This window comes from Myxocyprinus asiaticus, chromosome 47 (genome assembly GCF_019703515.2).
Source record: "Myxocyprinus asiaticus isolate MX2 ecotype Aquarium Trade chromosome 47, UBuf_Myxa_2, whole genome shotgun sequence".
Classification (NCBI taxonomy): Eukaryota; Metazoa; Chordata; class Actinopteri; order Cypriniformes; family Catostomidae; genus Myxocyprinus; species Myxocyprinus asiaticus.
Genome location: NC_059390.1, coordinates 1,302,501 through 1,330,336, shown reverse-complemented (window position 1 = coordinate 1,330,336; position 27,836 = coordinate 1,302,501). Strand labels below are relative to the sequence as shown.

At 39.2% G+C, this 27,836-nt stretch overlaps 3 protein-coding genes across 7 annotated transcripts in view; 1 reads left to right on the top strand and 2 right to left on the bottom strand.

The window, feature by feature from the left end:
* Window positions 1-497: 497 nt before the first annotated feature.
* On the bottom strand, window positions 498-22,454 carry LOC127436429 (flap endonuclease GEN homolog 1). 3 transcript variants are annotated; one of them, XM_051690560.1, is made up of 14 exons: window positions 22,364-22,454; window positions 19,557-19,729; window positions 19,106-19,310; window positions 18,720-18,896; window positions 18,484-18,594; window positions 18,162-18,235; window positions 17,989-18,074; window positions 17,738-17,888; window positions 14,374-14,410; window positions 14,200-14,280; window positions 10,239-10,369; window positions 9,224-9,285; window positions 8,424-8,567; window positions 498-2,705 (listed from the first exon to the last, which is right to left on the bottom strand). In XM_051690560.1, exons 2-14 carry the CDS (start codon window positions 19,715-19,717, stop codon window positions 1,615-1,617), a joined length of 2,511 nt encoding a protein of 836 aa, XP_051546520.1. In that variant the 5' UTR covers window positions 19,718-19,729; window positions 22,364-22,454; the 3' UTR covers window positions 498-1,614. The 3 variants fall into 3 exon arrangements, with proteins under 3 accessions (XP_051546520.1, XP_051546518.1, XP_051546519.1); XM_051690558.1 differs by lacking the exon at window positions 22,364-22,454 and adding an exon at window positions 21,045-21,123; XM_051690559.1 differs by lacking the exon at window positions 22,364-22,454 and adding an exon at window positions 20,706-20,822.
* Window position 22,455: 1 nt separating this feature from the next.
* ost4 (oligosaccharyltransferase complex subunit 4 (non-catalytic)) lies at window positions 22,456-23,249 on the top strand. The gene is made up of 2 exons (XM_051690637.1): window positions 22,456-22,596; window positions 23,150-23,249. Exon 1 carries the CDS (start codon window positions 22,458-22,460, stop codon window positions 22,569-22,571), a length of 114 nt encoding a protein of 37 aa, XP_051546597.1. The 5' UTR covers window positions 22,456-22,457; the 3' UTR covers window positions 22,572-22,596; window positions 23,150-23,249.
* Window positions 23,250-23,403: 154 nt separating this feature from the next.
* agbl5 (AGBL carboxypeptidase 5) overlaps window positions 23,404-27,836 on the bottom strand; it is a 21,377-nt gene continuing 16,944 nt past the window's right edge. For all 3 annotated transcript variants that reach the window (XM_051690553.1, XM_051690551.1, XM_051690552.1), the window contains 3 exons: window positions 25,691-25,827; window positions 25,299-25,413; window positions 23,404-25,198 (listed from right to left, as the gene is read on the bottom strand). In XM_051690553.1, the coding sequence (XP_051546513.1) occupies window positions 25,183-25,198; window positions 25,299-25,413; window positions 25,691-25,827 (268 nt within the window). In that variant the 3' untranslated portion in view covers window positions 23,404-25,182. The remainder of the gene's footprint in view (window positions 25,199-25,298; window positions 25,414-25,690; window positions 25,828-27,836) is intronic.

Genomic DNA, 27,836 nt, shown 5'->3' with positions numbered 1-27,836 from the left:
AGTAAACTATTGTTCAAATTACGGTGAAAAACATTAATCGGTTGTTCCCAGAAGTCTCTGCGTGACCCATCACATTTCTGTATATTTTATGGGAATAATTATGACACCTATTATTTTTAATATCAGTTATGTACATTGGAGTGTTCTGAGTTATATCTAATGTAGTTTAGTTCATGTTTACTCATTTATTTTAGTGTCACATGTGTTACTCTGATGGTGCTTTTTGTAACACTGTGTCCTGTCTGTACATGTGTATTAATTATTACTTCTGGAAGGGTCACTCTTAATGAACTTTTATATCATCATGTGGCCTTTTGTTTTTGCTACAGTGATTAACAAAGTGAAAAGCATACTTTTATAGTTCCACAAGGTTAGTTCATCAAGTTTATATTATTGAATAACATTTACGGTAGTGAACCGTAAAATACAGATTTTCTTTTTTACAGTGCATGGCCTTGATCAAACTTCTGCATTTATGGTATTGTGCGTGACATATTTAGAAGTTATCTAGCAAGCTCGCAAGTTATTACATTTAATCTAAAATTATTTGTTTCTAAAAAAAAATCAAATCAAATCAAATACTGTTCTGAAAAGGTCAAAGTAAAATGTATTATAGAAGGGAAGTCGTCTGGGTAGAGGAAAAGCCCAAATTTATCACTTCAACATACTTAAAAAAAAGTAATTAAAGAGACACAATAAACAGCATTATAATGCATCCTTTAAAACCAGAATAATCTTTTTTCTTCTTCTTTAAAATCATTCTAATAGACAGAAAAGTTCCCCTAATTAAAGAATCACTCATAGACTTGGTTTTAATGATCTGGACTGATATTTAGCATGTATATGAGCTGATGTTGTGTTGAAGCAGGACGCAGCTGTCAGATCTTTCATGTCTGGAAAGGTGTGACACCTGTCACTCATGATCAAGGCTGAGAGGAAGCGGCAGGCGTTTATGTCCTTATTAGGACCAGACTGTTACTTTTATCCTAATGTTGTTTCGCCAACTTCTCTCTCTCTCTCTCTCTCGGTAAAGGACTTCTGTACTGCAAACTTCATGTGTCACTCCACTTCTCCAAAACACTGTGAATTTGTTGTCTGTGCCAGAACCATCATAAACTTTGTGTCCCACTAATCTTCATATTAGTGGACAAACTGACAATACAATGCTCCCCTTACACAAAAGGGTGCCTAGTTTAAAAGAAAGCTACATTTTAAGATAGTTTTGATTTGTTTTAGACTTTTTAGGCTATACATAATCCCCATACTTCTATATACTGTACATTATTTCATAGTTTTGGTGAGTATTCTGTACTATTATAACTTGTCATTATTTTTCTATTTAGGCCTATCTTAAATCATTCTTAGAAGAGATTAAATTGCAACACCACTTGTGTGCATAATGCATCATTTAAAACAAACAAAACAACATTTACTACGCAGAACACTATAGATGCATCACTCAAATATTCTGAATTTTATTTTTGGATTGATTACATAAGACTTGATCACTCGCATAGAACTGCATAAAATGCTAATTGTTTCAAATGTATTAGCTAGTTTTATTTTCAAACATTATTTTCCTCTGCTTTATTATTCCACTTAGAAACATCCCTTTCATTTGGCAAATCTCATCTTCAGTCTCTCCGCCAAAGGTCGAGGGCTGTCCACAGAAACATCCGAATCATCGTTTTCCACCTTCCCATGATGCACCAGGATGAGGCGATCTGATTTGATGACAGCATGTTTTTCTGGGGTTTTATCAGGGTGGTGATTATTGGGAGATTTCTTCACCCTTGGCAGATGGGTCGGGCTGGTTTTGACGGGTCTCGATGGCTTCTGTGATCTGGGTCGATTCTCTGAATCGCTGTCATCACTGATCGGGCGTTGACTCGCACACACACTCATCTTACACACTGTTTGCGGCTTCTTCTCAATGTTCTCAGATGGTTTACTGTGTCCTGGATGAGGCATTGCAGCAGATATCAGGGGGTTTTTAAGTGCTTGTGAGTGTTTATCTGTGAGGGTTTGTTGATGTTTTAGGTTTGTCGATGTCTTCTCTTCACAACACGCTGGTTGTGTTTTTATACACCGGGATGCCAGAGACGATTTGGATGGGATTGGTTGGTTCGACTCTGTTCTGGAACACTTGATCTCACTCAGTTTAGATTCAGAACTCTTGGACTTTTGCGTCTGCACAACAGGGTCTGTCGACGCAGTAGATCTTACGATATTTTTCATGATCAATCGCTCCTTAAGGGAACGCTCAACACCCCATTGTGGTGCATTTAGACCAGAGGTTGGAGCCGCAGCATGTTCAGTCGCATTTTCCGCAGATCTGAGGTCGGTCTTACTGCACTGGGGCTGCTGGGACGGAGACGCTGTGAAGGATGAAGAATCCCAGTCAATGCTGCTGAGATGCAGCTGGCCAATCAGAGCAGACACGGACGGGGAACTCTGCGCCGGAGGGAGAAGCCCTGCAGATGTCGGGGAGGAAGGAGCCCGTTGTGTAGGGATCTCATGTGGTTGCAGTGTTTGTTGTTGGTGTGCTGTGACATCACTATTGGGCTTGTGTGTAGATCTACAGCGTAAAAGTGCATCCGAGTTTTGGTGATCTGTGGCCGCTTGCAGAGACATCTGAGCAAAGAGATCTGACACTGCATCATGGGAATCAACTGGCTTCTCTTTCTTTGCATTTGGCTTCTTTTCTGTAACAATTAAAAACACAAACACACAAACATCACATGCAGGAAAATATAATGAAGAGCTACGACCAATTCATCTTCATTCTAAAGGCAAATATTGCAGAAAACATGTCCGGGTGATATTCAACATCAAAATAAGAAACACCTTTCTGCATGAAACATGATTTTTTGGACAATCACCTGTGAGTACCTGCCCCAAAATTTCACGACTGTAGTGCAAAAATCATCCTGTCCAATAAAACTACTTTAGATAAATACCGGTACTTATAAATGCTTTAAAAAGTAAATAATATTTATCTTTTTGTCATTACAATTATGGGAATGAGATTTTTAATATTATTGTTATTATTTATTTTTTGCATTACAGTTGGAGAAAAATGTTGCAAAATGTCCTGGTGCTTTTGCACTTAAAATAATTTGTAAAAATAAAAAACAAATAATTTGCATATAGAAAATGAAGCCTATTTTTAGGGCCATTACATTTTGTGACATCCATGACCGTTATGAACATTTTACCCCCCAATTCTCATTACAGCAATGTGAATAAAATATTTATAAATTATAAAGTGTTTTTACATCATACTAGTACTTTAAATAAAATAAAAAATCACTGTAGAACAGCATCTTTTTTTACTGTAATACAGATAAAAATGCCTGTGCTACAGTCATGAGAATCATTATTTAAAAAAATATATAAGAATAATAAAAATAAACGCCGGATGCATATCAATAATTAGAATTGGGGCGACAAATGTGCTGAAAATAATGTCACAATGCAAAAAATCTTAATAGTCCTGAATGTGGGCTTTATTTTCTTTATGTAAAATCTAATTTATTTATTTTGTTTCTTCATTGCATTGATTATATTTTAAATATGACCAGAATCACCCACGGGCACATATGACATAAAAATAATGCAAACACAATGCAAACGCTTAATAGGCTTCACTTTTAATGCTAAATATAATTTGTTAATATTTTGGGGTAAAATATGACCTGGACATGTTCTTGACAGGGTTTGTGAGATTCATCAGACATATTCTTTGAACGTCTTCTTTTGGACTCTGGAGAGTTCACATTTTAAACTGATCATTGACTGTAGGTCAGTAGGAAATACATTGTGTTAATGTGTGTGTGTTCAAGGCTGACAGCAACTTTTGTGCGACGCCTCGTGGTAATCAAAGTGTGTGTGTGTGTGTGACGGCACGGGTGTGACACAGTTCTGAGCTTCAGCTCTCAGAGTGTCAGGAACACCGCCACCGTCTTTGATCCTCGTCCTTCAACACAGGAAAAACATTACACTCCTCACCTCAACACAACACTCACCTGCTCTGTTTCCCAGACAGACAGACAGACAGACAGACAGACAGAGACTGGTGTAATGAAAGAGAGAGGAAGACTGAGGAAGAGTCCTTCCAGATGCAGCACAAGTTATGCTCTTTCATCATCATTTCTGGCATGTTGTATTTACCATAGGTAATAAGTTTCAATCATCCTTCAGTTTATAAAAACAAACAAAAATCATGTTTACAGTAATGCATTTCCAATGGAAGTCTATAGACAAGACATTAAAGCAGAAATGTGAAGCTGCGCTTGCATTAATCCTTCAACAATTAGTTTGTTGAGCTGTAAAAAGTTGTTTTTAAACTGAGGGACGAGTCAAAATTATCTTCTGCACAGAATGTTTTTTGTGCATTTACTTAAAATATATATGCAGCATTCTGCATCAAGCTTCAAATAAAATACGTCACACAAATAAAATGTAATAGCAAGGTGCTTCAACTCAACATTTATATCACTATTTCTACTTAATTTACTTGGCTCTATAGAACACAATAACTGAGGTGAGGCATTAAACTTCATTCCCCCTAATGGTGACTTTACATGAAACAGATATTTACAGTAAAACAAAGAAGCAAAAAAGTGGTAACGCTTTATTTTGAAGGTCCACAATAATGCACTTGTTAAGCATGAATAAGATAAGTAATTCATAATTAACTGAATGTAGAGAAAGGCTATCTTAGGGTACGTTTACATGACAACGGTGTACTAAAACGGAAACGTTTTTCCTTTGCATTTTTGAAAAGTTTCACGTACAGACGACAACGTTGTCAAAACGATCCCTGTTCACACGGATCTGCGAAAACGACTAAAACCGCTGTATTATGCATGCCAGGCCAGTAGTTGGCGATGTCACTTTGTAAAGAATCACTACGCGCCTGCGCACATAAGGATTCTTCCACAGAGCGGTGAATGCAAACAATGAAGATGGCGAAAGGATCGAGCAGTTTTGTCTGGACGGACGATGAGGTTGCTTTATTACTACAATTACTTTGCTGGAGAAGCATCAATAAACTCAATCTTGAGCAGAACAAACACAGTCCTGTAGTCCGCCATTGTAGTTTTGAATGTCCCGCGCATTGTTTTGAAGTACTCGCGCTCATGCCTATAGACTGAACACGTAATACGCATGCGCATGACGTCTTCGTTTTCGCAAATTCACGTTTTTGTATGTTTACACGGAGACAATAACGGCATCGTTTTCAAAAACTTGCACTTTGAAACCCGTTTTCAAAAGTTTGCATTTTCAGGCCCCAAAACAACATTGTCGTGTAAACGAACAGCCAAAACGCATAAAAAGTTTTCCGTTTTTAGTTGAAAACGTTGTTGTGAAAATGAACAGCCAAAACGCATAAAAGTTTTCCGTTTTTAGTTGAAAACGTTGTTGTGTAAACGGCCCCAGTAAGTTGTAAATTGTGGCTAAGGGGCAGTTTACACAACAACGTTTTCAACTAAAAACGGAAAACGTTTTATGCGTTTTGGCTGTTCTTTTCACGACAATGTTTTCAACTAAAAACGGAAAACTTTTTATGCGTTTTGGCTGTTCGTTTTCACGACAACGTATTCAACTAAAAACGGAAAACTTTTTATGCGTTTTGGCTGTTCGTTTTCACGACAACGTTTTCAACTAAAAACGGAAAACTTTTTATGCGTTTTGGCTGTTCGTTTTCACGACAACGTTTTCAACTAAAAACGGAAAACTTTTTATGTGTGCAGGCACGTAGTGTTTCTTTACAGAGTGACATCAGCAACTACTGGCCTAGCATGCATAATACAGCGTTATTAGTCGTTTTCGCGGATCCGTGTGAGCGGGGATCTTTTTGACAACGTTGTTGTCTGTACGCGAAACTTTTCAAAAACGCAAAGGAAAAACGTTTCCGTTTTGAGTACATCGTTGTCGTGTAAACGTACGCTGGATGTCTTATTTTTGCCTAGAAAGTAACATCATTAATGCTCAGTTTCAGAGATCAAATGACAAGTTTACATAACAATATTAAGCCAGTAATTGATGCTAATTATTATTAGTCTTTCAAATCTGTTCCTAATAAATTATTAAAATCTTCTGTTGATTTTTTTGCACGTTTCTATTATAATAAAACTCTCTTTTTTTAGTTCACTGCAAATACTGTAAACACCTAGTAAATGCCAAACACATTTTATTTATCTTTATTTTAGGATTCATTTAATTGATTGAAAAAACGTTCATTAGTAGTTAATTAACAAATTTCATTAGTAACAATTTAGCAAAACCAGTACCAATAATTACTGTCTTAATATAGTTCAATAACCCTAAAATAACACCTAAAAAGTGCAAAACAATCCAATAACTTGAATAGGTAAAAATGTAACTTAGAACAGGGGGCAAGTTGTCTTAAATACAAACTTATAGCCATTTATTAGTAAAACCAATACCAATTAATTAGTCATAATTACCGTCTTAATATATTTAAATAAACTTTAATACCACCTAATAATGCAAAACAAGCCAAAATGTAAAATAGATAACATTTTCACTTCAAAACTGGAGTTTATCTTTAATAGGAGATTTTTGTGTAATTTATTAGTAACACATTAGTAAAGTGACTACTAATTAGCCTTAATTACTGGATTAATATTGTTTAGTAAACTTGATGTTTGATGGATCTCTGAAACTGAGCATTAATTATTACTTTCTACACAAAAATAAGGTATTTAATAAGTTCTAAATTGTGGCTAAGACTCTACATTTAGTTAATTATTAATAACGGTCTTATTCAAGCTTAAAGGAATATTCCACGTTCAATACAAGTTAAGCTCAATCGACAGCGTTTGTGGCATAATGTTGATTATTAACACAAATATTAATTTCGACTCGTCCCTCCTTTTCTGTAAATGTGTGTTCCAGTGAGACACTTACAATGGAAGTCAATGGGGTCAATAATCTGTAAACATTAAAATACTCACTGTTTCAAAAGTATAGACACAAGACATAAACAATATGTGTGTTAACATGATTTTACTGTCATAAAATCACTTACTAACCACATCTGTGGAAAGATATAGACAATATTACAACTTCGTTGCCATGACGATGTAATGCCATAAACCCTAACACCCTCAAACGACTGTAAAAATGATGATTTAAACAACTTTACAGCTCAAATAATACATGAGTTTTAACAGAAGAATTAACGTAAGTGCTTTTATAAAATTATAAGCTTCACATTTCTGACTTTAAACCCTCCAAAAATTGGCCCCATTGACTTCCATTGTAATGGCACTTTTCCACTGTGTGTTACGGTTTGAATCGACTCTGCTCGCTTCACTTTTCTGAGCTTGCTTTTCCACTGCCTCAATGAGGGTGGGATTATAGGCTGATCGTCATAGTTGCATCGCCCCATCCAGCTCTCGTTGGATCCTCTCCTCGGCTACTAACGAGAGGAACGTCTGCACCTCGTTTATTGACCACGGTGTGGTTTTGCGCACAGCCATTTCTTTGTACAATTCGAAAGTCGCGTGAACAAATGATACCGCTATCGCTGTTGCTAACTTTAAAACTAGCGGGTTGATGTCCCGTGTCACTAGTGACGATTCTCTCTAACCAATCGGTGATCTGCAGGGTTTTGATGTCACATTTAGTATCGGCTCGGTTTGCTTGGAACCTCGACCGAGGTGGTACTAAAAAAAGTACCAGGTACTATCCATAGTGGAAAACCCCCAAAAATCGAGCAGAGTCGAGACGAGTCGAACCATACCGTGCAGTGGAAAAGCCCCATAAGTGTCTCACTGGAACACAGATTTGTGCTTTTTTTAAAGAAAAAAAGGGACGAGTCGAAATTAATTTTTGTGCTAATCAACATTATTCCACAAATGCTGTCGATTGACCTTAACTTGTATTTAACTAGTGCATTATAGTCAAAAAAGTCTCCATGAATTCTTCATAACAGCTAATTAAAAGCCCACATAAGTTCATTTTGACCAAACAAACATTCAAACTCATTTCTGTACTTGACTGTTTGAGTTATTATTACTTAAAATCTTAATTTTATGGATTTGTAAGCTAAAGAAGTTCAAGGAACTCATGGTTATTAATTCAACTGATATTTTGTATTGTACACTTTAATGAAAATTAATTAAAGCTAAAAATGTTACTTCAGAGTAGAAGCTATTTATTTGTATACGTTTTGGTTGTTGAGCCAACGAATCATTTTTTTCAGTGTGTGCTATTTAACAGAATGCCACAGATGCCATACGTAGAGCTGAACGTGTATTCCTTTCATTTTAAAGGTTCAGAGACGTTTTGTCTGTAAACGGAGGAAAACTGCTGATGTGAAATGTGTGTCAGAGAGGACATGAAGAGGGATGTTCATTAGGAATTGTGCTGGGAATCAATGAACGTACTTTTGATTCTGTTGCCCTGAGCTTCGGCTCTCTCTCTGTGGAAGTCCTGGACGATGTGAGGATATGCCAGACTGAAGAGGGACTCTTCCTCCACCGTCCTGACCTCGGTCTGCTCCTCACAGCTCTCAGCAAACACATAATGATCTGACAAAGAAATGGTTACCATAACAACACATCTGTACGATTATTACAGGGTTCTCCATGATGACATTTCTATGCAGTCGTTCAATATTACAGGACAAGATTTAAACAATTACAGCGGCACATATCTATGACATTTAACTCTACACAAGTAATATGACCAATGGACTATTTTAGAGCACAGCAAAACTAGACTTTTTTTCCAGGTTTTCATGACCGTAGGACCCCTATTGCAGCATCAAATTTTAAAACGTTTCATTATTTTCATCTGGCCACTAGACTAACTAAAAAAGTTTTTTTTCCACTATAACAAGATACAAATCTATTCATGAGTGTTTTATTGGCATCAGTAACAGTGTGCGGATTGGTTCTGTGAGGGGGGGGTTCAAGGGTCGTCTAGAGGAAGCTCATTTAGCACCTAAAGGTGATACATTTGTTCCATCACCTGTGACCCCCCCCGACCCCTGCTGATCTGACCTCACAACAAGACACTAACAAGCTCAGCAGACTTGTTGTCACACAATTCAACAATTTAAAAAAAAAAACTATCTATTGCATAAATCTCTGATAAAACTGAAATACACTTAATTGTCTTACACCACATTGACAGTCTAGTGTGAAATTTTTACAGACGGAATAGAAGATTATTTTTGTATCACCTGGTTTCTTCCAGACGACCTCAAAGCAGGAGATTCCATTCTTAATGCGTGATTTATATATTCTATTGGGAAGAAAATGAAAGACTTTAAACCTTTGCAGAAATTATGAACAATCAGTCAGGCTGATTACACTTTAGAGTGACTTTAAAGCATTGAATTGAAGAACATCATTTGAATTTATGTGCTTATGACACATTGCATTATTATACAACGTGTCATTATAAAGTGAAAACAGTATTGTAGCACTCAATATTTATGTGATACAAATGTGGCAGTTTAAATAACTCAACCCCAAAAATCTCAAAGAAAATGTGAAAAATCTTAAAGGGACAGTTCAGCCAAAAATGAAAATTCTCTCATCATTTACTCACACTCATGCCATCCCAGATGTGTATGACTTTCTTTCTTCTGCAGAACACACATGAAGATTTTTAGAAGTAGGTCCATACAATGCAAGTGAATGGTGACCAGAACTTTGAAGCTCCAAAAAGCACATAAAGGCAGCATAAAAGTAATCCATAACACTCCAGTGGTTTAACCCATGTCTTCTGTAGTGATATGATAAGATCAATATTTAAGTCCTTTATTACTGTAAATCTCCACTTTCACTTTCACATTCTTCTTCCTGTTTTTTTATTTTTGGCGATTTGTGTTGTTCATGCATATCGCCACCTACTGGGCAGGGAGGAGAATTTATAGTACAAAAGGACTTAAATATTGCTCTGTTTCTCACCCACACCTATCATATCACTACTGAAGACATGGATTAAACCACTGGAGTCGTATGGATTACTTTTACACTGTCTTTGTGTGCTTTTTGGAGCTTCAAAGTTCTGGTCACCATTCACTTGCACTGTATGGACCTACAGAGCTGAAATATTCTTCTAAAAATCTTCATTTGTGTTCAGCAGAAGAAAGAAAGTCATACACATCTGGGATGGCATGAGGGTGAATAAATGATGAGAGAATTTTCATTTTTTGGGTGAACTGTCCCTAACAGAAAACGCACACGCACCTGACAGGCTCGATCTGTGTGGAGGTTTCTCTGCCGTGTTTTCGGTTCATGAGTTCAGTGTAGGTCATGAGCACCAGAATCTTCTCACTGCTGTAGTGTTTGGGCCAGTCCATCTTCTCCAGAGCAAAGTTCTGTTGAGCACAGTTCAGAGGAGAAACTTTAAAGTCAGTATGAAATTAAAAAAATACCCTTTTTATTTTCTTAATGCATGTTACTGGTCTTATTGTGAACGACTCAATGCATAACAGGTTTTTTTATTTTTGCTATTAACATTTTTATTGATTCTTATGTGAAATATGGTGGAATAAACAGAACATATACAGAGTTTACACACAGATTCAACTTAATTCCCATTATATCCCCCTCCCCAACCACACCCTGCCCCTCAACAAATATCCCTGTGGTCAAAGCCTAAATGACACCATGCACATATAAAAGCAAACAAACAAACAAAATATTTGAGTACATATTTTTGTTTTTTTTAATCAACAAACAAAGAGAAAAGAAAGAAATCCACAAAGAATAGAATTTATAATTACCACCACAATTCTGTTTCTCTCCACATGGTCCTCACTGAGAGCCCTCCAGAAAGGTCATGTATTTGTCCCATTTGTTACCATACGTGTCTATTTTGCCAAGCTGTTTTTATGACATCTTTTCAAATGGCGCCACCTTACCCAATTCGGTGAACCATTCTTGAAATGAGGAAATGCCAGTTGACTTCCATCCTCTAAGAATGATCTGTCTGCCAATCATTACACTAGTTTGGACCCAGCTTTTTGTATATTTCTCACCTACTTTAAGAACCGCCCCATCACCCAATATACATAGTCTGGGGCAGAATGCAATTTGAGTATGTAAAACTTCACAGATAAAATTCTGGACTCCTACCCAGAATTCTTGAATCTTAGCGCAGAACCACAGAGCATGGGCCATGTCTCCGTCCTCCAACTGGCATCGCCAGCAGGTATAGGTGTGTCTTTTAGACCAAGCCTAAACAATCTAGGAGTCCAGTAGAAACAATGGCAAATCTTAAACTGAATAAGGCGTACCCTTATATCCCTAGACATGGTTTTAATTTTTTCTTTCTCACTCCCCTTCCTCCAATACCAAGTTCAAATCTCTTTCCCATAACCTCTTAAGAGCTGTTAAGGCTCCATCACCAAGACTCTGAATCAACGAGGAATAATACACTGACGCTTCATGCCCTGTGAGCACCATACAGAGGGTGTCTGCAGCTTTAGGGGACTGCGTACTACCCACCAAAAATAGTACAAAGTAGATGGCGCAATCAAATGATCTCAAAGCTCCATTTTCATAAAAGGTCACCAAGTGTAGCAACACCCCTCTCTATCCATTCCAGCAAAAGGGGGACTTGTTAATACATAATTTGGGGTTCAGCCATATGCTTGAGGAAACATTTAGGAAAGTATCAATACTGAACAAGCAAGAAACCTTTGTCCATTCTGAATGTAAGTGTGAAATAATGGGATGCATTTTTGCTTCTCTAGGCAATCTGATAGAAAAACTTTGCAATGGTGAGATTGGTGCAAGGACCGCTTGATCAATGTTGTACCAGGGAGGGGCTCTCTCAGGTGATAGAGACCAATGGGCCAGGTGTCTAAGACTAAAAGCCAAAATTTTGGGGAGGCCTAAACCTGCTTTGTCAGTTGGTCTATGTAACTTACTGAAATGCAGCCAAGGTCGTTTACCATTCTAAATAGATATTCAATAAAATTGTTTAAAATAAGAAAGAGGAACTTCTAGAGGGAGAGACTGTAGCAGATAACTGAATATGGCAAATTGAAAATGGCCTTGCTGTCAGAGCAAGAGCTTCCGGAATGCCATTTGGAATGCCCAATTCCCAATGCGCTCTAAGTCCTCATGGTGGCGTAGTGACTCGCCTCAATCCGGGTGGCAGAGGACGAATCTCAGTTGCCTCCACGTCTGAGACCGTCAATCCACGCATCTTATCACGTGGCTTGTTGAGCGCGTTACCGCGGAGACATAGCGTGTGTGGTTCTGTTTCAGCACTTTTAATACTGTGCTTTGATCTTTTTAATAAATGAGCCATATTGTCTGATCCGCCCCCTAAGAACTGCCTTAAGCGCCTCCCATGCCACGCCTCCCAGAACACTGAGGACCAATTGGTTTCTACATAAGCATTAACTAAATGCTGGGTCCTGTAGAAGAGATGTATTAAAACACCATCTATATGATTTCCTTTTCTCTACATGCGGCAACATCTCAAACACACCAAAGCATGATCTGAAACTAAAATGTTCCTAATTGAGCAGTCAGGGGCAGATAATCTATTCTAGAGTAAATCTTATGAACTGATGAAAAAGGTGCAGTCCCTCCCAGATGGGTTCAGAAGTCTCCAGATGTCTGTAAGACCATGATTTTAAGTGTCAACGTTGCTCAAAAGGGTCTACACACCTTTGCATCACTATGATCGAGGACTGGATCCATTAAAAGATTGAAGTCTCCACCCAAAACCATATCATGAAGGATCTGCTTGTAGCTCACCCTCAAAATCTATAAAAAAGTTCTTATCATCAGCAAAATCAGATTTTGCCCCCTGTATTTCAGCCAAAACAATAATGATTCTTCCTAAATTATTTTTAATCTGATTGAGACATTTAAATTGTAAATGCTTACTTATAAATGTGATGACTCCCCTGCTCTTACTCAAACTCGAACACATGCCTACTCCATGCCCTGCCAAGTTTTTCAGCTTCCTGTGAAGAACGGTGCGTTTCTTGAAGGAACACTATATCAAAGTTTTTACAACCTTCCTTTTTTTTATAGGGTGCCCCAACCCATTAACAATCCATGTGGAGAGAAGCATTTTACCAGTGTTTCTCATTAATTACCTAGACTGTGGCGACCCGCCACAGTTTCAAAATGAACCGAAAATATTTTTACACTTGTCGTAATAGCATAAAAGATCTCTAACGTTGTGTTTTGCGCCATTGCTTCGGCAAAGCATCTCTCACTGGTCAGTCATCGACCCCCCCCCCCCAATCCGGGTGGCGGAGGACAAGTCTCAGTTGCCTCCGCTTCTGAGACCGTCAATCCGCGCATCTTATCACGTGACTCGTCATGCATGACACCGCGGAGACTCACAGCATGTGGCGACTCACGCTACTCTCCGCGATCCACGCACAACTCACCACACACCCCATTGAGAGCGAGAACCACTAATCACGACCACGAGGAGGTTATCCCATGTGACTCTACCCTCCCTAGCAACCGGGTCAATTTGGTTGCTTAGGAGACCTGGCTGGAGTCACTCAGCACACCCTGGATTCGAACTAGCGAACTCGTGACTCTAGGGGTGATAGTCAGCGTCAATACTCGCTGAGCTACCCAGGCCCCCATACTCAGACTTTTACAAGTTCTTCATAGATGTAGCCTCTTAATTTTGCTCTGAAAGTGCACCAGATTGATGCATTTAACTTTAAAATATACAACATTTTCTTCCCCTCCTAGAGGGTCCGAAGTCCACCCACCACAGTCTCACAAAATATTACCTATATTAAAGTGTGACATATTGACATGTTAAGATAAATCCAATATTGATGTACCCATAACAACCTTGTGATCTTTAATCAAAATGCAATTACTTGATCTTCAGCTTACATGACTGACTATTCTGTGAAGAGTACTAAAGCCTATTGGCTATTATTATAAAAAAGGGCAAGCTGTTCGACATGTCCCGCCCCCATTTCCTGTTTCAGTAGGAAATACGTGCAAATAGCGCTCATCAAGGCACTTCACTGCGATGCTAATTTGATCATCAGGGGAACTACCATCAGAATGAGATCTGTGTGTGTCAGTCTTCAGAAAATACTAGCAATACAATTACACCACAACATAAACAACTCTCTAAACATCTCATACATTCAGAGAGCAGCGCTGTGTTCTGATTGGTTGTTCAGTGAGAGCTGGTCTGTACCTGCATCAGCAGCAGGTTTGGTTTTCTCCTGCAGAACGGCTGAACTGGTTTGTCCTTCATCACCAAGAATTCATTGATGATCTGAAACGTCAACAAAGCATCACATGTCTGAATACGAACAATGAAAGGCTGCTACACTACCAAAAACAGACCATAATACTCCACACAACTCACTTCTGTGAATGGAAACTGCTTGCATGCCAATGTCTTCCTGTGAACATGATCATCGAGAGAGAGAATGATGAAGAACCGTCCAGTTAAAGTCAAGAGTGAAATAAGAGTTTAATTATTGCTCTCAAACTCTGGTCAATTTTACATTTGGTTTAAAGTCAAAATAAATTAAAATTGACCCAATTAACATTATTAATACATGCTTCTGGTGTTATTGTTTGTTATTGATTCATTAGTGCATGTTATTCCAAAATTAAAAACAATGGTTGTCTTTAACCCTTATGTTATGTTCGGACATTTTTATCCGATTTGATACCTTTTTTTATATATAAAAATGGTATCCTTCATTAGAATGGTCTAGCTCTTTGTGACTTTTCCTTTTTTTTACCATCTTAATGCGCACGCACACACACACACACAGAGACACACACACACACACACACAGACAGACACACACTCACTCTCTCACACACACACACACACAGACACACACACACACACACACACACACACAAACACACACGCACACACACACACAGACACAGGCTCACACACGCACACACACACACACACACACACACACTCACTCTCTCTCACACACACACAGACTCACACACACACAGACACACACACACACGCACACACACACTCACACGCACACAGACACACACACGCACGCACGCACGCACGCACGCACACACGCACACACGCACGCACACACACACACAGACACACGCACACACAGACACACGCACACACAGACACACGCACACACAGACACACGCACACACAGACACACGCACACACAGACACGCACTCACAGACACGCACTCACACACTCACAGACACACACTCACAGACACACACACACACACTCACACAGACACACACTCACATACACTCACATGCACACGCGCACACACACAGACACACACACACTCACACAGACACACACACACTCACACAGACACACACACACAGACACACACACACAGAGACACACACACAGAGACACACACAGAGACACAAACTCACAGACACAGAGACACACACTCACATGCACAGACACACACACACGCACACTCACACAGACACACACTCACACGTACAAACACAGACACACACTCAAACACACTCACACACAAACACACACACACACACAAAATAATTGTGAAAAGATTCAGTCAAGTTTAGGTGGTTTAACAAAAAGAAGTCACACTTGTACTGTTCCCGGACAAATTTGTCCGACTACAGAAATCAATGGGGGAATGAGTGGGAGAGACCAGAACAAAGAGACACAATGCAAAACACACCCACATCACACAAACACAGACACAAACACACAGAGACAGACAGAAATGAATGGAAATAGATGGGTGAGATTACAACAAAGCCACAGTGCAGAACAGACACACACACACACACACACACACACACACACACAGACTTACAGAACTACACGTCTGATGCCACTATGGGAAGAGTTTACCCTTCCAGACAAAACATGACATTTTTTTGTTTCGTTTCGGAAACACTTATGCATCAAGTAAAACCATTTTTCTAATGGCTCTGAGTTTATTAAATGATGTTTGCAAAATAAATGTTAGACAACAAAATACTTTTCTAAGTCTTCTCTTTGTAAAACCATGGTCAGGTTTGACCGTACATTGAGTGCTCAGGGCTCCAGACTGCAACTAAATGGTCACATTTTGCAACGATTTTTCCTAACAGTGCGATTAAACTTTGCCAGAGGTCGCATTGGTGCGACTACAAAGTTGGTCGACTCTCTGATTGTGCGCTGTCGTTTTTTGTTGTGCATGAGAAATGTCAAACGGCTAACGTTCCAAACGCAAAAGGAAACAGCTCTACACGGATCAGTCAGCACGGCTCAATGGACAGATCAGCACAGAGACGTGCATTTACACGTGGACCGTCTCGAGTGCTCAGCTGCGCAGATCATCATAAACAGCGCTGCGAGACGCGCGGGCTAGGTCGTGGATTCGGGATTGTTTAAAACCTCTATGAAAACCCATAATGTGTCGATGATTAAACTAGTTTAAAATTGTATTAAATAGCCCCAACAATAAAGGAGAAATCTGTATCATGAACAGACAGAAATTGTAAGGCTTTCAATCCACACAGATAACAGATATTAAAATATATTTAACATAGGGGCCTGGGTAGCTCAGCGAGTATTGATGCTGACTAAGCCCAAGCAACCAAATTGGCCCGGTTGCTAGGGAGGGTAGAGTCACGTGGGGTAACCTCCTCGTGGTCGCGATTAGTGTTTCTCGCTGTCGGTGGGGTGCGTGGTGAGTTGTGCGTGGATGCCTCGGAGAATAGCGTGAAGCCTCCACACGCGCTACGTCTCCGTGGTAACGCACTCAACAAGCCACGTGATAAGATGTGCGGATTGGCGGTCTCAGACGCGGAGGCAACTGAGATTCGTCCTCTGCCAACCTAGCTGGTTCAAAACAACTTTATTTTCACCGAGGATGTCACAGACCTACGGAATGTTGTGTTTGAGGTCTTGTTCTCTTCAACCGGAGCTCTGTCATAGACACACAGAATTTTGATGCGATTCATAAAGTAACACTGCCCTGTGTATGTGTGTGATCATGTACTTATCCCCTTGAGGTTTGCCGTGGAAAGTGTTTAAAAAATAGCTACACTTTGACAAATATATAACACCTATTATAACATTTTATAATGCCTAAATATATATCCAAATGTTTAACTTGTGATAATATCTCTAAATTAAGTTACAGCATTGGGTTACAGAGACCATTCAACAATAAGGGGAACACTGAGGCCACCTATAGGCTATAACTGACGTCGCTTTGAAATAGTCACATTTTTGTCACGTTTTTTTCCAGCAGGTGGCAGCAGACACTCCTAATGTTTCTGACACCTCGCAAACTTTTCATAAACATTCAACTGAGCTTTTTCTGAATTGAAACTAACAAAACTGTGCTTATTTTATATCAAAATGTAATGGTGAAATTTGAGCTAATTGAGATCTAAATACAAAAATCCCCCCCAAAATGCTAAAATTGTGTTAATAACAATAAAAGCACTTAGTTTAGAGGTGTGACAAACAAATATGTCAATAAACGTGGAAAAGAAAAATTATACGAAAACCATTACTCCAAGTGCTACTCCAATATGAACAGAACACAAGGGTTAATCAAAAATGTAATAACTTGCATTGCATTTCCTTATCGTCTGATTTAGGTTGAATACCTTGTTTCACTCAGAAGTACGTATGTCACATTATCCAGGTAAATGAGCTGTGAATGTCATTGCATGCCATCTATTTTAATGGATTACTTGAATAACATCAGTGCTCTTTAGCATTTAAACGTACTTTCTGATGTTGGCTTCAATGCTGGACGCATGGCGAGCGTGCTCAGTGCGATGCCACTCACACGGACAATGAGAATCATAATCCTGCGGTGAACAGAAGCGTTCACTCTTACAAAACACACAGCCGCTGCGCTCATGAGACTTAGCAGAGCCTAGAAGAGAGAACAACAGAGAAAATGATCGCAGATGATTGCCAACTCAAGAGCTCTTCACATTTAAAGATTATCGTGACGGAACGGACTGATCATTTACCAGGATGACGACACACTAGACAGTGAGTAACCTTCTTCACCGCGACCTCTGACCTTTCAGCACCGTCTGACCCCCATTCACTAAACCTGCAAATATAAACAGCCAGACTACTGTAATCAAAAAGACACCCTCATTAAACCTAGTGTATAATATAGTGAAAGAATGGTACATACTTTTGAAGAAGTGCTTGTCCTTTCAGATTCTGGATCAGTTTTAGCGTTTGTTCTTTACCGACACCTGCGACACCCTGAAGAGAGACAAACAGAACAATGTTAGTCTACATATTTGCCCCAAAACTCTTCAGAATTTCAAAATTGCACAAAAATGCCAGTGCAACGAGTTATTTAATACTAAGTCACCCTGGGTAAAAGTGTCTGCTGAATGACTAAATGCAAATATAAATGAATGCAGGACAGCTGCAGTTTGTCTCACAGCTATAAGATGCGAGACACTATTTAATATTGAACAAGCTGCGATGCCTTCAGCCGTTTGAACCTTAGGGATGTAGTCACAGCCCAGGAAAATCGCCAGACCCACGAGAGTCTCTCTGTCTAGTCCGAGATCTGCTTGAACCCGAGACATCTGATAACAGTCTACCTGTGGATCCTACAGCAAAACAAAAAACAGAACGCAAGAGATATCTATATGTTTAATATATATTCTATGAAATACAAGGGCCTATGCAATAAGGATTCATTTGCAGCCAAATGTTTAAAAACCATGAGTAGGACCTTTGTGTTCATGTTGAAGTTCCTGTAAACGGTTTGAGCGCCATACAGGAAGGCATCACCATCGTTGGTGATGCAGCCATCTACGATGCCCTGTGAGTCCAGGAAGGCGCACATTGCTTCTGCTTCACCCGCTGCTGTGACCCACGGCACACCCAGACAGTCCAACATCTCTGCACACTAGAGCGACAGGAAAAGAGGAAAAACGCGGTCAATCATTTCACTAGTTTAAACACAAACCCAAGATATGACAGTTGCAATTCATGAACCCTTGTCAGTGTAACTGTGGTCTCTTTTCAAAGAAGAAACTTGAGATTTTGTCCAAACGTCAGAATTAATTGAGGACACAGAGAAAAGCTTTGGATTAAATTTTGGAGAATCATCCAGACCTCTCTCAGAACAGCCTTGAATCGGCCCCTGCTGGTGTTTTTGGCAGGCGCTGGTTTCGGAGCGCTCTTTGTTTTCAAGTGTCCGTATCTCATCTCGGTGCGTTTGCTCATGGTCTCGGCTTTGATTTTCGGAGCGTCTCCTTCCATGACAAACACCAACTTCACACCCATCAGCGTGAGAGAGGACACACGGAAAAACAAATTCCTGCACACACACACACACACACACACACAAAAGAAAAACATCCAGATTAGTGGCCGATTGATCTGGGATTTTGAATGGCTAAAAGGGATACTAATAACTTGACAATTTCATTGAAGCAACTAAGATGTACACAGCAAATTCACTCTGAAATTTACGGGAAAAAAGGCAACGCTATAAGTCGTTACTATATTACTGCAGCACAATCTTAAACACATCAATCAAATATCTGAATGTTGCTGGACTCACCTGAGGTGCGGTTTGGTGACTTTTCCCATCATGCCCTGTACGTGTTGAGCCTCACAGACCCACAGACTGAGATCCACAGCGAAAGTCTTTCCTGCCAGACTATAGAGCGGGACAGTCTTCCGGACCGGATCCAGTATGGACCAGAGCTCAGAGACCCCCATCACAGAACCAGTCTGACCAAAACAAAAACTCATATCAAATGAACCCTCATAAACCTGCATCTGATGTTATTGTTGATACAGATCATTTATTATATTATTTAGGACAGTAACATATTATTTCAGACAGTAAGTTTTATTTGTTTTAATTGTACAATTGCCCCAGTGAGCAAGAATAAAATTATTAGTATTTAAAAATGGTAAAAATGTGCTTTACATATGAAATACTCTAACAAAAATAGCCATGATAAAGCCTGGTTTTGTAGACATGATTGTACCATCGTATTATTTGAAGTACCATGTTAAACCCACAGTGTATATCAGAGTACAATGGTAACAGTGTTGGGAGTAATGCATTACTAAGTAATCAATTACTGTACTTTTTTAAAAAAGTAAGGGATTACTCTAAATTTTTCAGTGATTTAATTACAGTCACTTCTGGTGTAATTACTGTATAGACTATAGAACAATTCTATATAAAACAATAATGAATTTATAATTTAAATTTAACGTCTAATGTTAAAATAAGTTTTCTAATTTAACGCTGCCCCTTTAAATTCTTTGGCCAGTTCATGAATAATTTATTTGAATGAATTAAAAGAACAGTTTCATGTCTATCCTTGTATTTTTCATCTGGTCGAGGTTAAGGGTTTTAAAAAGTAATTAGTAATAAGTAATACAATTACTTTTCAGACAGAGTAATTACAGTAATCTGATTACACTGTAGAATATGTAATTAGTAGTTAGTAATGAATTACCTTTTTTAGAGTAACTTACCCAGCACTGCATGGTATTACCATCTGATACCATCACTTTACAATAACAGTATATTTATTAAGTTTTGTTCAGTTTTCAGAACGTTTAAACTGGTATTTTATTCATTGTTCAGTTTAATTCATGGAAAACGTCTATCTTGTTTCCCAAATACGAAACTCTTGCTTTCACATTGTTACAAAATATGAAAACTTTATGAGAAGTATGAATTACTTACATGTGTTTTCACGTATTCTGAAGCGTAAACCCGTGCTATTTTATATGTTTAATGAGATGTTTTTGTTGTTGTGTGAAGTCAGTTTGAATATTTAAACTCGCGCCTGACGGAGGTCTCGAGCATCTTCTGTCACATCAGCGCCTCTAGCGGCCCGGAGGAGAACCGCATTGTTTTTCTTCAAATTCGTTTACAAATATTTTTGCAAGAATCATAATTTTGATCATAGAAGAGTACAATTTAAGTAACAAACAAACCATTAATTGTATGTTTTAAACCATATTTATAATCGTACAAATAATTATGACGATTAATGATTTAGGGCGTGGCGTCTGTAAATACCCGTATGTACATGACGTGTCTCACTCTCTATCCCGGAATTCAGCACTGATAGCTCGATCTGCGGATTAATCACAAACACATAAATGTGAGTAATTCTGGTTTATTTTACCGACTACACTGCGATATTGTGTTTTATGCGAATGTATTAAATGGTAATAAGCTTTAACGTGTTCTGTATGATGCTGTTTATCACATTTGATCAAAACGATCAACACTTCGTATCAGCATTCTGATCATCAAGATCCATTTATTCTGATCAAGGTGTTTATTGATGGCAAAATTTGTCTACCCATACCAGAGTGTACCATGGTATTACTGTAAAGAACTATAATGGTAACACAATGCTTTTTGGACACTAACAAGATGGTAATAATATGGTATTCTTTGAAATATCCTCCTATATTGTTTAGAGGAATAGTTCACCCAAACATGAAACTCACCCTCATGCCATCCCAGATGTGTGACTTTCTTTCTTCTGCAGAACACAAATGAATGATTTTTAGAAGAATATTTCAGCTCTGTAGGTCCATACAATACAAGTGAATGGTGACCAGAACTTTGAAGCTCAAAACGCACATAAAGGCAGCATAAAAGTAATCCATAAGACTCCAGTGGTTTAATCCATGTCTTCAGAAGTGATATGATAGGTGTGGGTGAGAAACAGATCAATATATAAAAAGTCCTTTTGTACTATAAATTCTCCTCCCTGCCCAGTAGGTGGTGATATGCACGAAGAACGCAAGTCGCCAAAAACAAAACAGGAAGCATGTGAAAGTGAAAGTGGAGATTTACAGTAATAACGGACTTAAATATTGATCTGTTTCTCACCCACACCTATCATATTACTTCTGAAGACATGAATTAAACCACTGTAGTCTTATGGATTACTTTTATGCTGCTTTTATGTACTTTGTGGAGCTTCAAAGTTCTGGTCACCATTCACTTGCACTGTACGGACCTACAGAGCTGAAATATTCTTCTAAAAATCTTCATTTGTGTTCTGCAGTAGAAAGGAAGTCATACACATCTGGGATGTCATGAGGGTGAATAAATGATGAGAGAATTTTCATTTTTGGGTGAACTGTTATATAGTAATCATTTAATAACATTGGATTATTACAAACGTATATCATGGGGTAAAAAACATAGTAATACCATGGTTTTATGGATACTACATTATCTGAGTTATAATATGGCATTCTTTTTATGCATCTCACAATAGCAGCATTTAAAGTATCATGGTAAATATATACATATTAAACACCACTATGATATTTATTAAAGTAACATGTTACTACTGTCCGATACCATCACTTTACCTTACTACTTTTTTTTCTTGTGAGGGTAATCTATGTTTCCTGGGTCCATAATTTCATCTTTTAACTTGATGCAATTCTTACATTTTGCAGCATAATGGTGACTGATGTGCAGCTGGCCATATTCGCCAACATGCTGGGGGTGTCACTCTTCCTGCTGGTGGTTTTGTATCATTATGTGGCTGTTAACAACCCAAAGAAGCTGGAGTGATTTCTGCCCTGTGGAGAGATGACAGGTGCACACATCGACAGCACATCCACATGATGAATAGCTTATGATGTCTGATAAATTAATAACAGATATTTTCGGAGGCCTGGGTATCTCAGCGAGTATTGATGCTGACTATCACACCTGGAGTCACGAGTTCGAATCCAGGGTGTGCTGAGTGACTCCAGCCAGGTCTCCTAAGCAACCAAATTGGCCCGGTTGCTAGGGAGGGTAGAGTCACATGGGGTAACTTCCTCGTGGTCACTATAATGTGGTTCTCGCTCTCGGTGGGGCGTGTGATGAGTTGTGCGTGGATGCCGCGGAGAATAGCGTGAAGCCTCCACACGCGCTACGTCTCCGCGGTAACGCGCTCAACAAGTCACGTGATAAGATGTGCGGATTGACGGTCTCAGACGCGGAGGCAACTGAGATTCGTCCTCCACCACCTGGATTGAGGCGAGTCACTACGCCACCACGAGGACTTAAGAGCGCATTGGGAATTGGGCATTCCAAATTGGGGAGAAAAAGGAGAAAATAAAAACAAATAAAAAAAATAACCGATATTTTCTCTCTTCTTTCAGGTTGTGTACGGGGACCAGAAAGCGAGGAAGAAACGATGATCCGGCCTGTAAATTTACGTTTTGTATGAAATTATGTTAATAAACATGTAAAAGTGTGAGAGATTTTCTACATGCGTGCTTCTCTTTTAATAAGTTACATCATAAATACTTCTTTCATATGTATACTCTTACATTTATTGATTTTGAAATGTACAGAGTTTACAGAGATACTGTGCATTAAAAGTATTTAAATCCACTATGACCAATTCACCATTTAAACACATTCCACTCATTTATCTCCATGATTCACACCGAATTTCATCATTTAGAGTTTCTAATCTGACCACATTTACAAAGCAGCACCACAATATGATTTCTGAAAAGATTTTACATAAAAATTACAATAAGATCACAGTAGCCCACCTCAACCCACATGTTTAAAGGGTTTATTTAAAGAAAAGCAGGGTTAAAAACGGGTTTCTGGAGGTTCTGTAGTGTAACATATTTCCAGTGAACTGTATTATTGTAGGGAACAAGTTGAAGTCAAAGGAATATTCCAGGTTCAAAACAAGTTACTTGCAATCGACAGCATATGTGACAATGTTGATTAGCACAAAAATTTATTTCGACTCGTCCCTCCTTTTCTTTAAAAAAGCACAAATGTGTGTTCCAGTGAGACACTTACAATGGAAGTCAATGGGGCCAATTTTTAGAGGGTTTAAAGTCAGAAATGTGACGCTTATAATTTTATAAAAGCACTTACATTAATTCTTCTGCAACTCACTCAGAAACATACATTCCAAGTCTTCTGAAGAGATACAATCACTTTAAATAATGCGCGATCAATGTCATGCATGCACAGCACCACACAATGCGTTGAGCCGTGATGGCAAAATTTAGCTGAGATAAGAAAATTCATTGTTGCACACAGGAAAATCAAACTGCAATATTCAAGTACTGTTTTTACAAGTCAAATATTTAAAGCTGAACGAGTACTCAATTAATCAATTACTTGTGAACGTGTCTAGTTTAAAATGATCGTTTTCAGGTTTACGGCATTACAGCATTACGTCGTGATGCACCGAAGTTGTAAAACAGGCTTTAACTTTCCACAGATGCGGTAAGTGATTTTATGACAGTAAAATCATGTTAACACACATATTGTTTATGTCTTGTGTCTATACTTTTGAAACAGTGAGTATTTTAATGTTTACAGATTATTGACCCCATTGACTTCCATTGTAAGTGTCTCACTGGAACACAGATTTACAGAAAAGGAGGGACGAGTCAAAATTAATTTCTGTGCTAATCAACATTATGACACAAATGCTGTTGATTGAACATAACTTGTATTGAACCCGGAATATTCCTTTATGAGATTACTTTTTTTTTCTCCCCAATTTGGAATGCCCAATTCCCAGTGCGCTCTAAGTCCCCGTGGTGGTGTAGTGACTCGCCTCAATCCGGGTGGTGGAGGACGAATCTCAGTTGCCTCCGCGTCTGAGACCGTCAATCTGCGCATCTTATCACGTGGCTTGTTGAGCGCGTTACCGCGGAGACGTAGTGCATGTGGAGGCTTCACGCTATTCTCCGCGGCATCCACGTACAACTCACCACGCGCCCCACCGAGAGCGAGAACCACTTTATAGCGACCACAAGGAGGTTACCCCATGTGACTCTACCCTCCCTAGCAACCGGGCCAATTTGGTTGCTTAGGAGACCTAGCTGGAGTCACTCAGCGCGCCCTGGATTCAAACTAGCGACTCCAGGGGTGATAGTCAGCGACAATACTCGCTGAGCTACCCAGACCCCCTAAGAGATGACTTTAGTGTTATTGTGCTAGTGTGGGCATCTCCGGGTTTAATAGTTCATTTTACTGGTTGTATGATGTCTTTGAGAGTCTGCAGACACAAAACTCTTCAAACTGTTTCAGCCTCACTAATGGGATGACTCTTCTTCAAGCACAGTTTAACATGAAGACCATATCCGTGTGTGTGTGTAGAGATGCTCAGACCGCTGTGAGTAGATTCAAAGTCACCCACACACTGAACGTCTCACGTCTGCAGTGATCTGTTGAGACACGAGGGTTTAGTGTTTAGAGTTACAGGTCAAAACAATCTTGTAGGTTTCATTTAGAAACGAACACTTTTGATGTCTGCTTGTGTGTTACCTGTTTGCGTGTGTATCTGTGGCAGGTGTTTTATTGGTGGCGCCTCCTGAACTCTGGTTCCTCAGAAGAACTTTAGGGGTCAGACGCAGAGAAGAACCATCTTTCCCAGCCACACCTAACACACCAAACACACATCTCTGATTAACACGAAAACATGCAGCAACAGCAACACTATACACTACATTCAACCAGTTTAGGGTTTATTATAACTTTCCTGGCTTTACATGTTCCATAACTTGGCACAGACATGGTCAAATCACATGTAAACAAATGTAGAATATTTAAGTCTTGTGGTGATACGTTCAATGTATTTTAATGTTTATTCCGGTGCAGTGTCTTGCCCAATAGACTTCCACTATAAGTGAATGTGTGTAAACATAATCTTGTCTGACCTGCCAGGTGTTTTTTGATGTCGGGCTTGATCAGTTTCCAGACTCTCAGGGTCTCGGAGCAGCCTGAGACAGGGGGGACAGCCGACTGATTGTCCTTCCGCACCGGGATACGACTGGACCGCGGCTGCAGAGCGCACCTGATAGCACAAAGAGAGATGAAAAATATACAGTGCCGCCAAAAACAATTTAGGGTTTTAGTTTACCCAAAAATGATAATTCTCTCATCATTTACTCACCCTCATGCCATCCCAGATGTGTATGACTTTCTTTCCTCTGCAGAACACAAATGAAGATTTTTATAACAACATTTCAGCTCTGTAGGTCCATACAATGCTAGTGAATGGTGACCAGAAATTTGAAGCTCCAAAAAGCACACAAATACAGCATGAAAGTAATCCGTACAACTTCAGTGGTTTAATCCATGTTTTCAGAAGCGATATAATAGTTGTGGGTAAGAAACAGATCAATATTGAAGGTAATTTTTACATTAAATCTCCACTTTCACTTTCACATTCTTCTTGTGTTTTTAGCTATTTGCGTTCTTCTTGCATATGACCACCTACTGGGCAGGGAGGAGAATTTATAGTAAAAAGGGACTTATATATTGATCTGTTTCTCACCCACACCTATCATATCACTTCAGAAGACATGGATTAAACCACTGGAGTCTTATGGATTACTTATATGCTGCCTTTATGTGCTTTTTTGAGCTACAAAGTTCTGGTCACCATTCACTTGCATTGTATGGACCTACAGAGCTGAAATATTCTTCTAAAAATCTTCATTTGTGTTCTGCAGAGGAAAGTCATAAACAGAGAGAATTTTCATTTTTGGGTGAACTGTCCCTTTAAGTCACACTTTCCAAGCAAAACATTTCACAATTGGTTTTATTAGTTGTTGTTATTGTTTAATCAATTCAAACCTAACAAACATACTTTTGTCAGATGTCTTGCTTGAAAAGTGTGCTTGTGCTATCTATTAAATAAATGACACTTGCTTTTTTGAGGACCACTGTATTTACTATATATATATATATATATGCACTCATGAGCACTTTAATAGGGACACTATACTAATACTTTGTAGAGCCTCACCTTGCTCTCAAAGCAGCCTAAATTCTTTGTGGCATGGATTCCACAAGATGTTGAAAACATTCCTTAGAGATTCTGGTCCTTGTTGACATGATTGCATCATGCAATTTCAGTAGATTTGTCAGCTGCACATTCATGCTGCGAATCTCCCATTCTACCACATCCCAAAGCTGTTCTATTGGATTCAGATCTGGTGACTGGGAAGGCCACTGAAGAACAGTGAACTCATTGTCATGTTCATGAAACCAGTTTGAGATGTTTTTACTTTGTGACTATGTTGTGACATGGTGCATTATCATGCTGGAAGTAGCCATTAGAAGATGGGTAAATTGTGGCAATGCACATGGTCAGCAACAATCCTCAAATAGGGTGTAGCATTCAAGCGATGATTTATTGGTATTAACGGGCCAAGAAAACATTCCCCACACCATTACACCACCACCAGCCTGGGTATCATTTCCCAAAAGCATCGTGACTGAAGCAGTACTTGAAAATGCTCATAGATTTACGAGTGCTCTGGAGTAATAGTTCAGCGCTAAGAACATCGTAAGCACATAGACTTCAGCAGACACCTGCAGGACAAACGCAAAATTACACCTGATACAATTTAGCTACACTCTATACTATTAGGGGTTCTTGCTCTCGGTGGGGCATGTGGTAAGTTGTGCATGGATCGCAGAGAGTAGCATGAGTCTCCACATACTGTGAGTCTCCGCGGTGTCATGCACAGAGAGTCACGTGATAAGATGCGCGGATTGACGGTCTCAGAAGCGGAGGCAACTATATACAAATATAATGAAGTTACAATGACAAGCAGCACCGTACGGTCACATTTCAGCACTGTCACATGGACAGCGACTCTCTTAAGTAGCACTTAAAGCGTGTCCTCGCACATTAAGTGCAGTTTTGGCAAACGCACGTAAGAAATAACGAACATTCATAAAATCGCTCTTAGAAAACGCTCTTAACCGCTAAGATCAATCGTTATTGGGAAACGAGGCCCTGGACTGTTGTCACAAGGCAGGTTGGCTCCATGGATGCCAAATTCTGCCCCT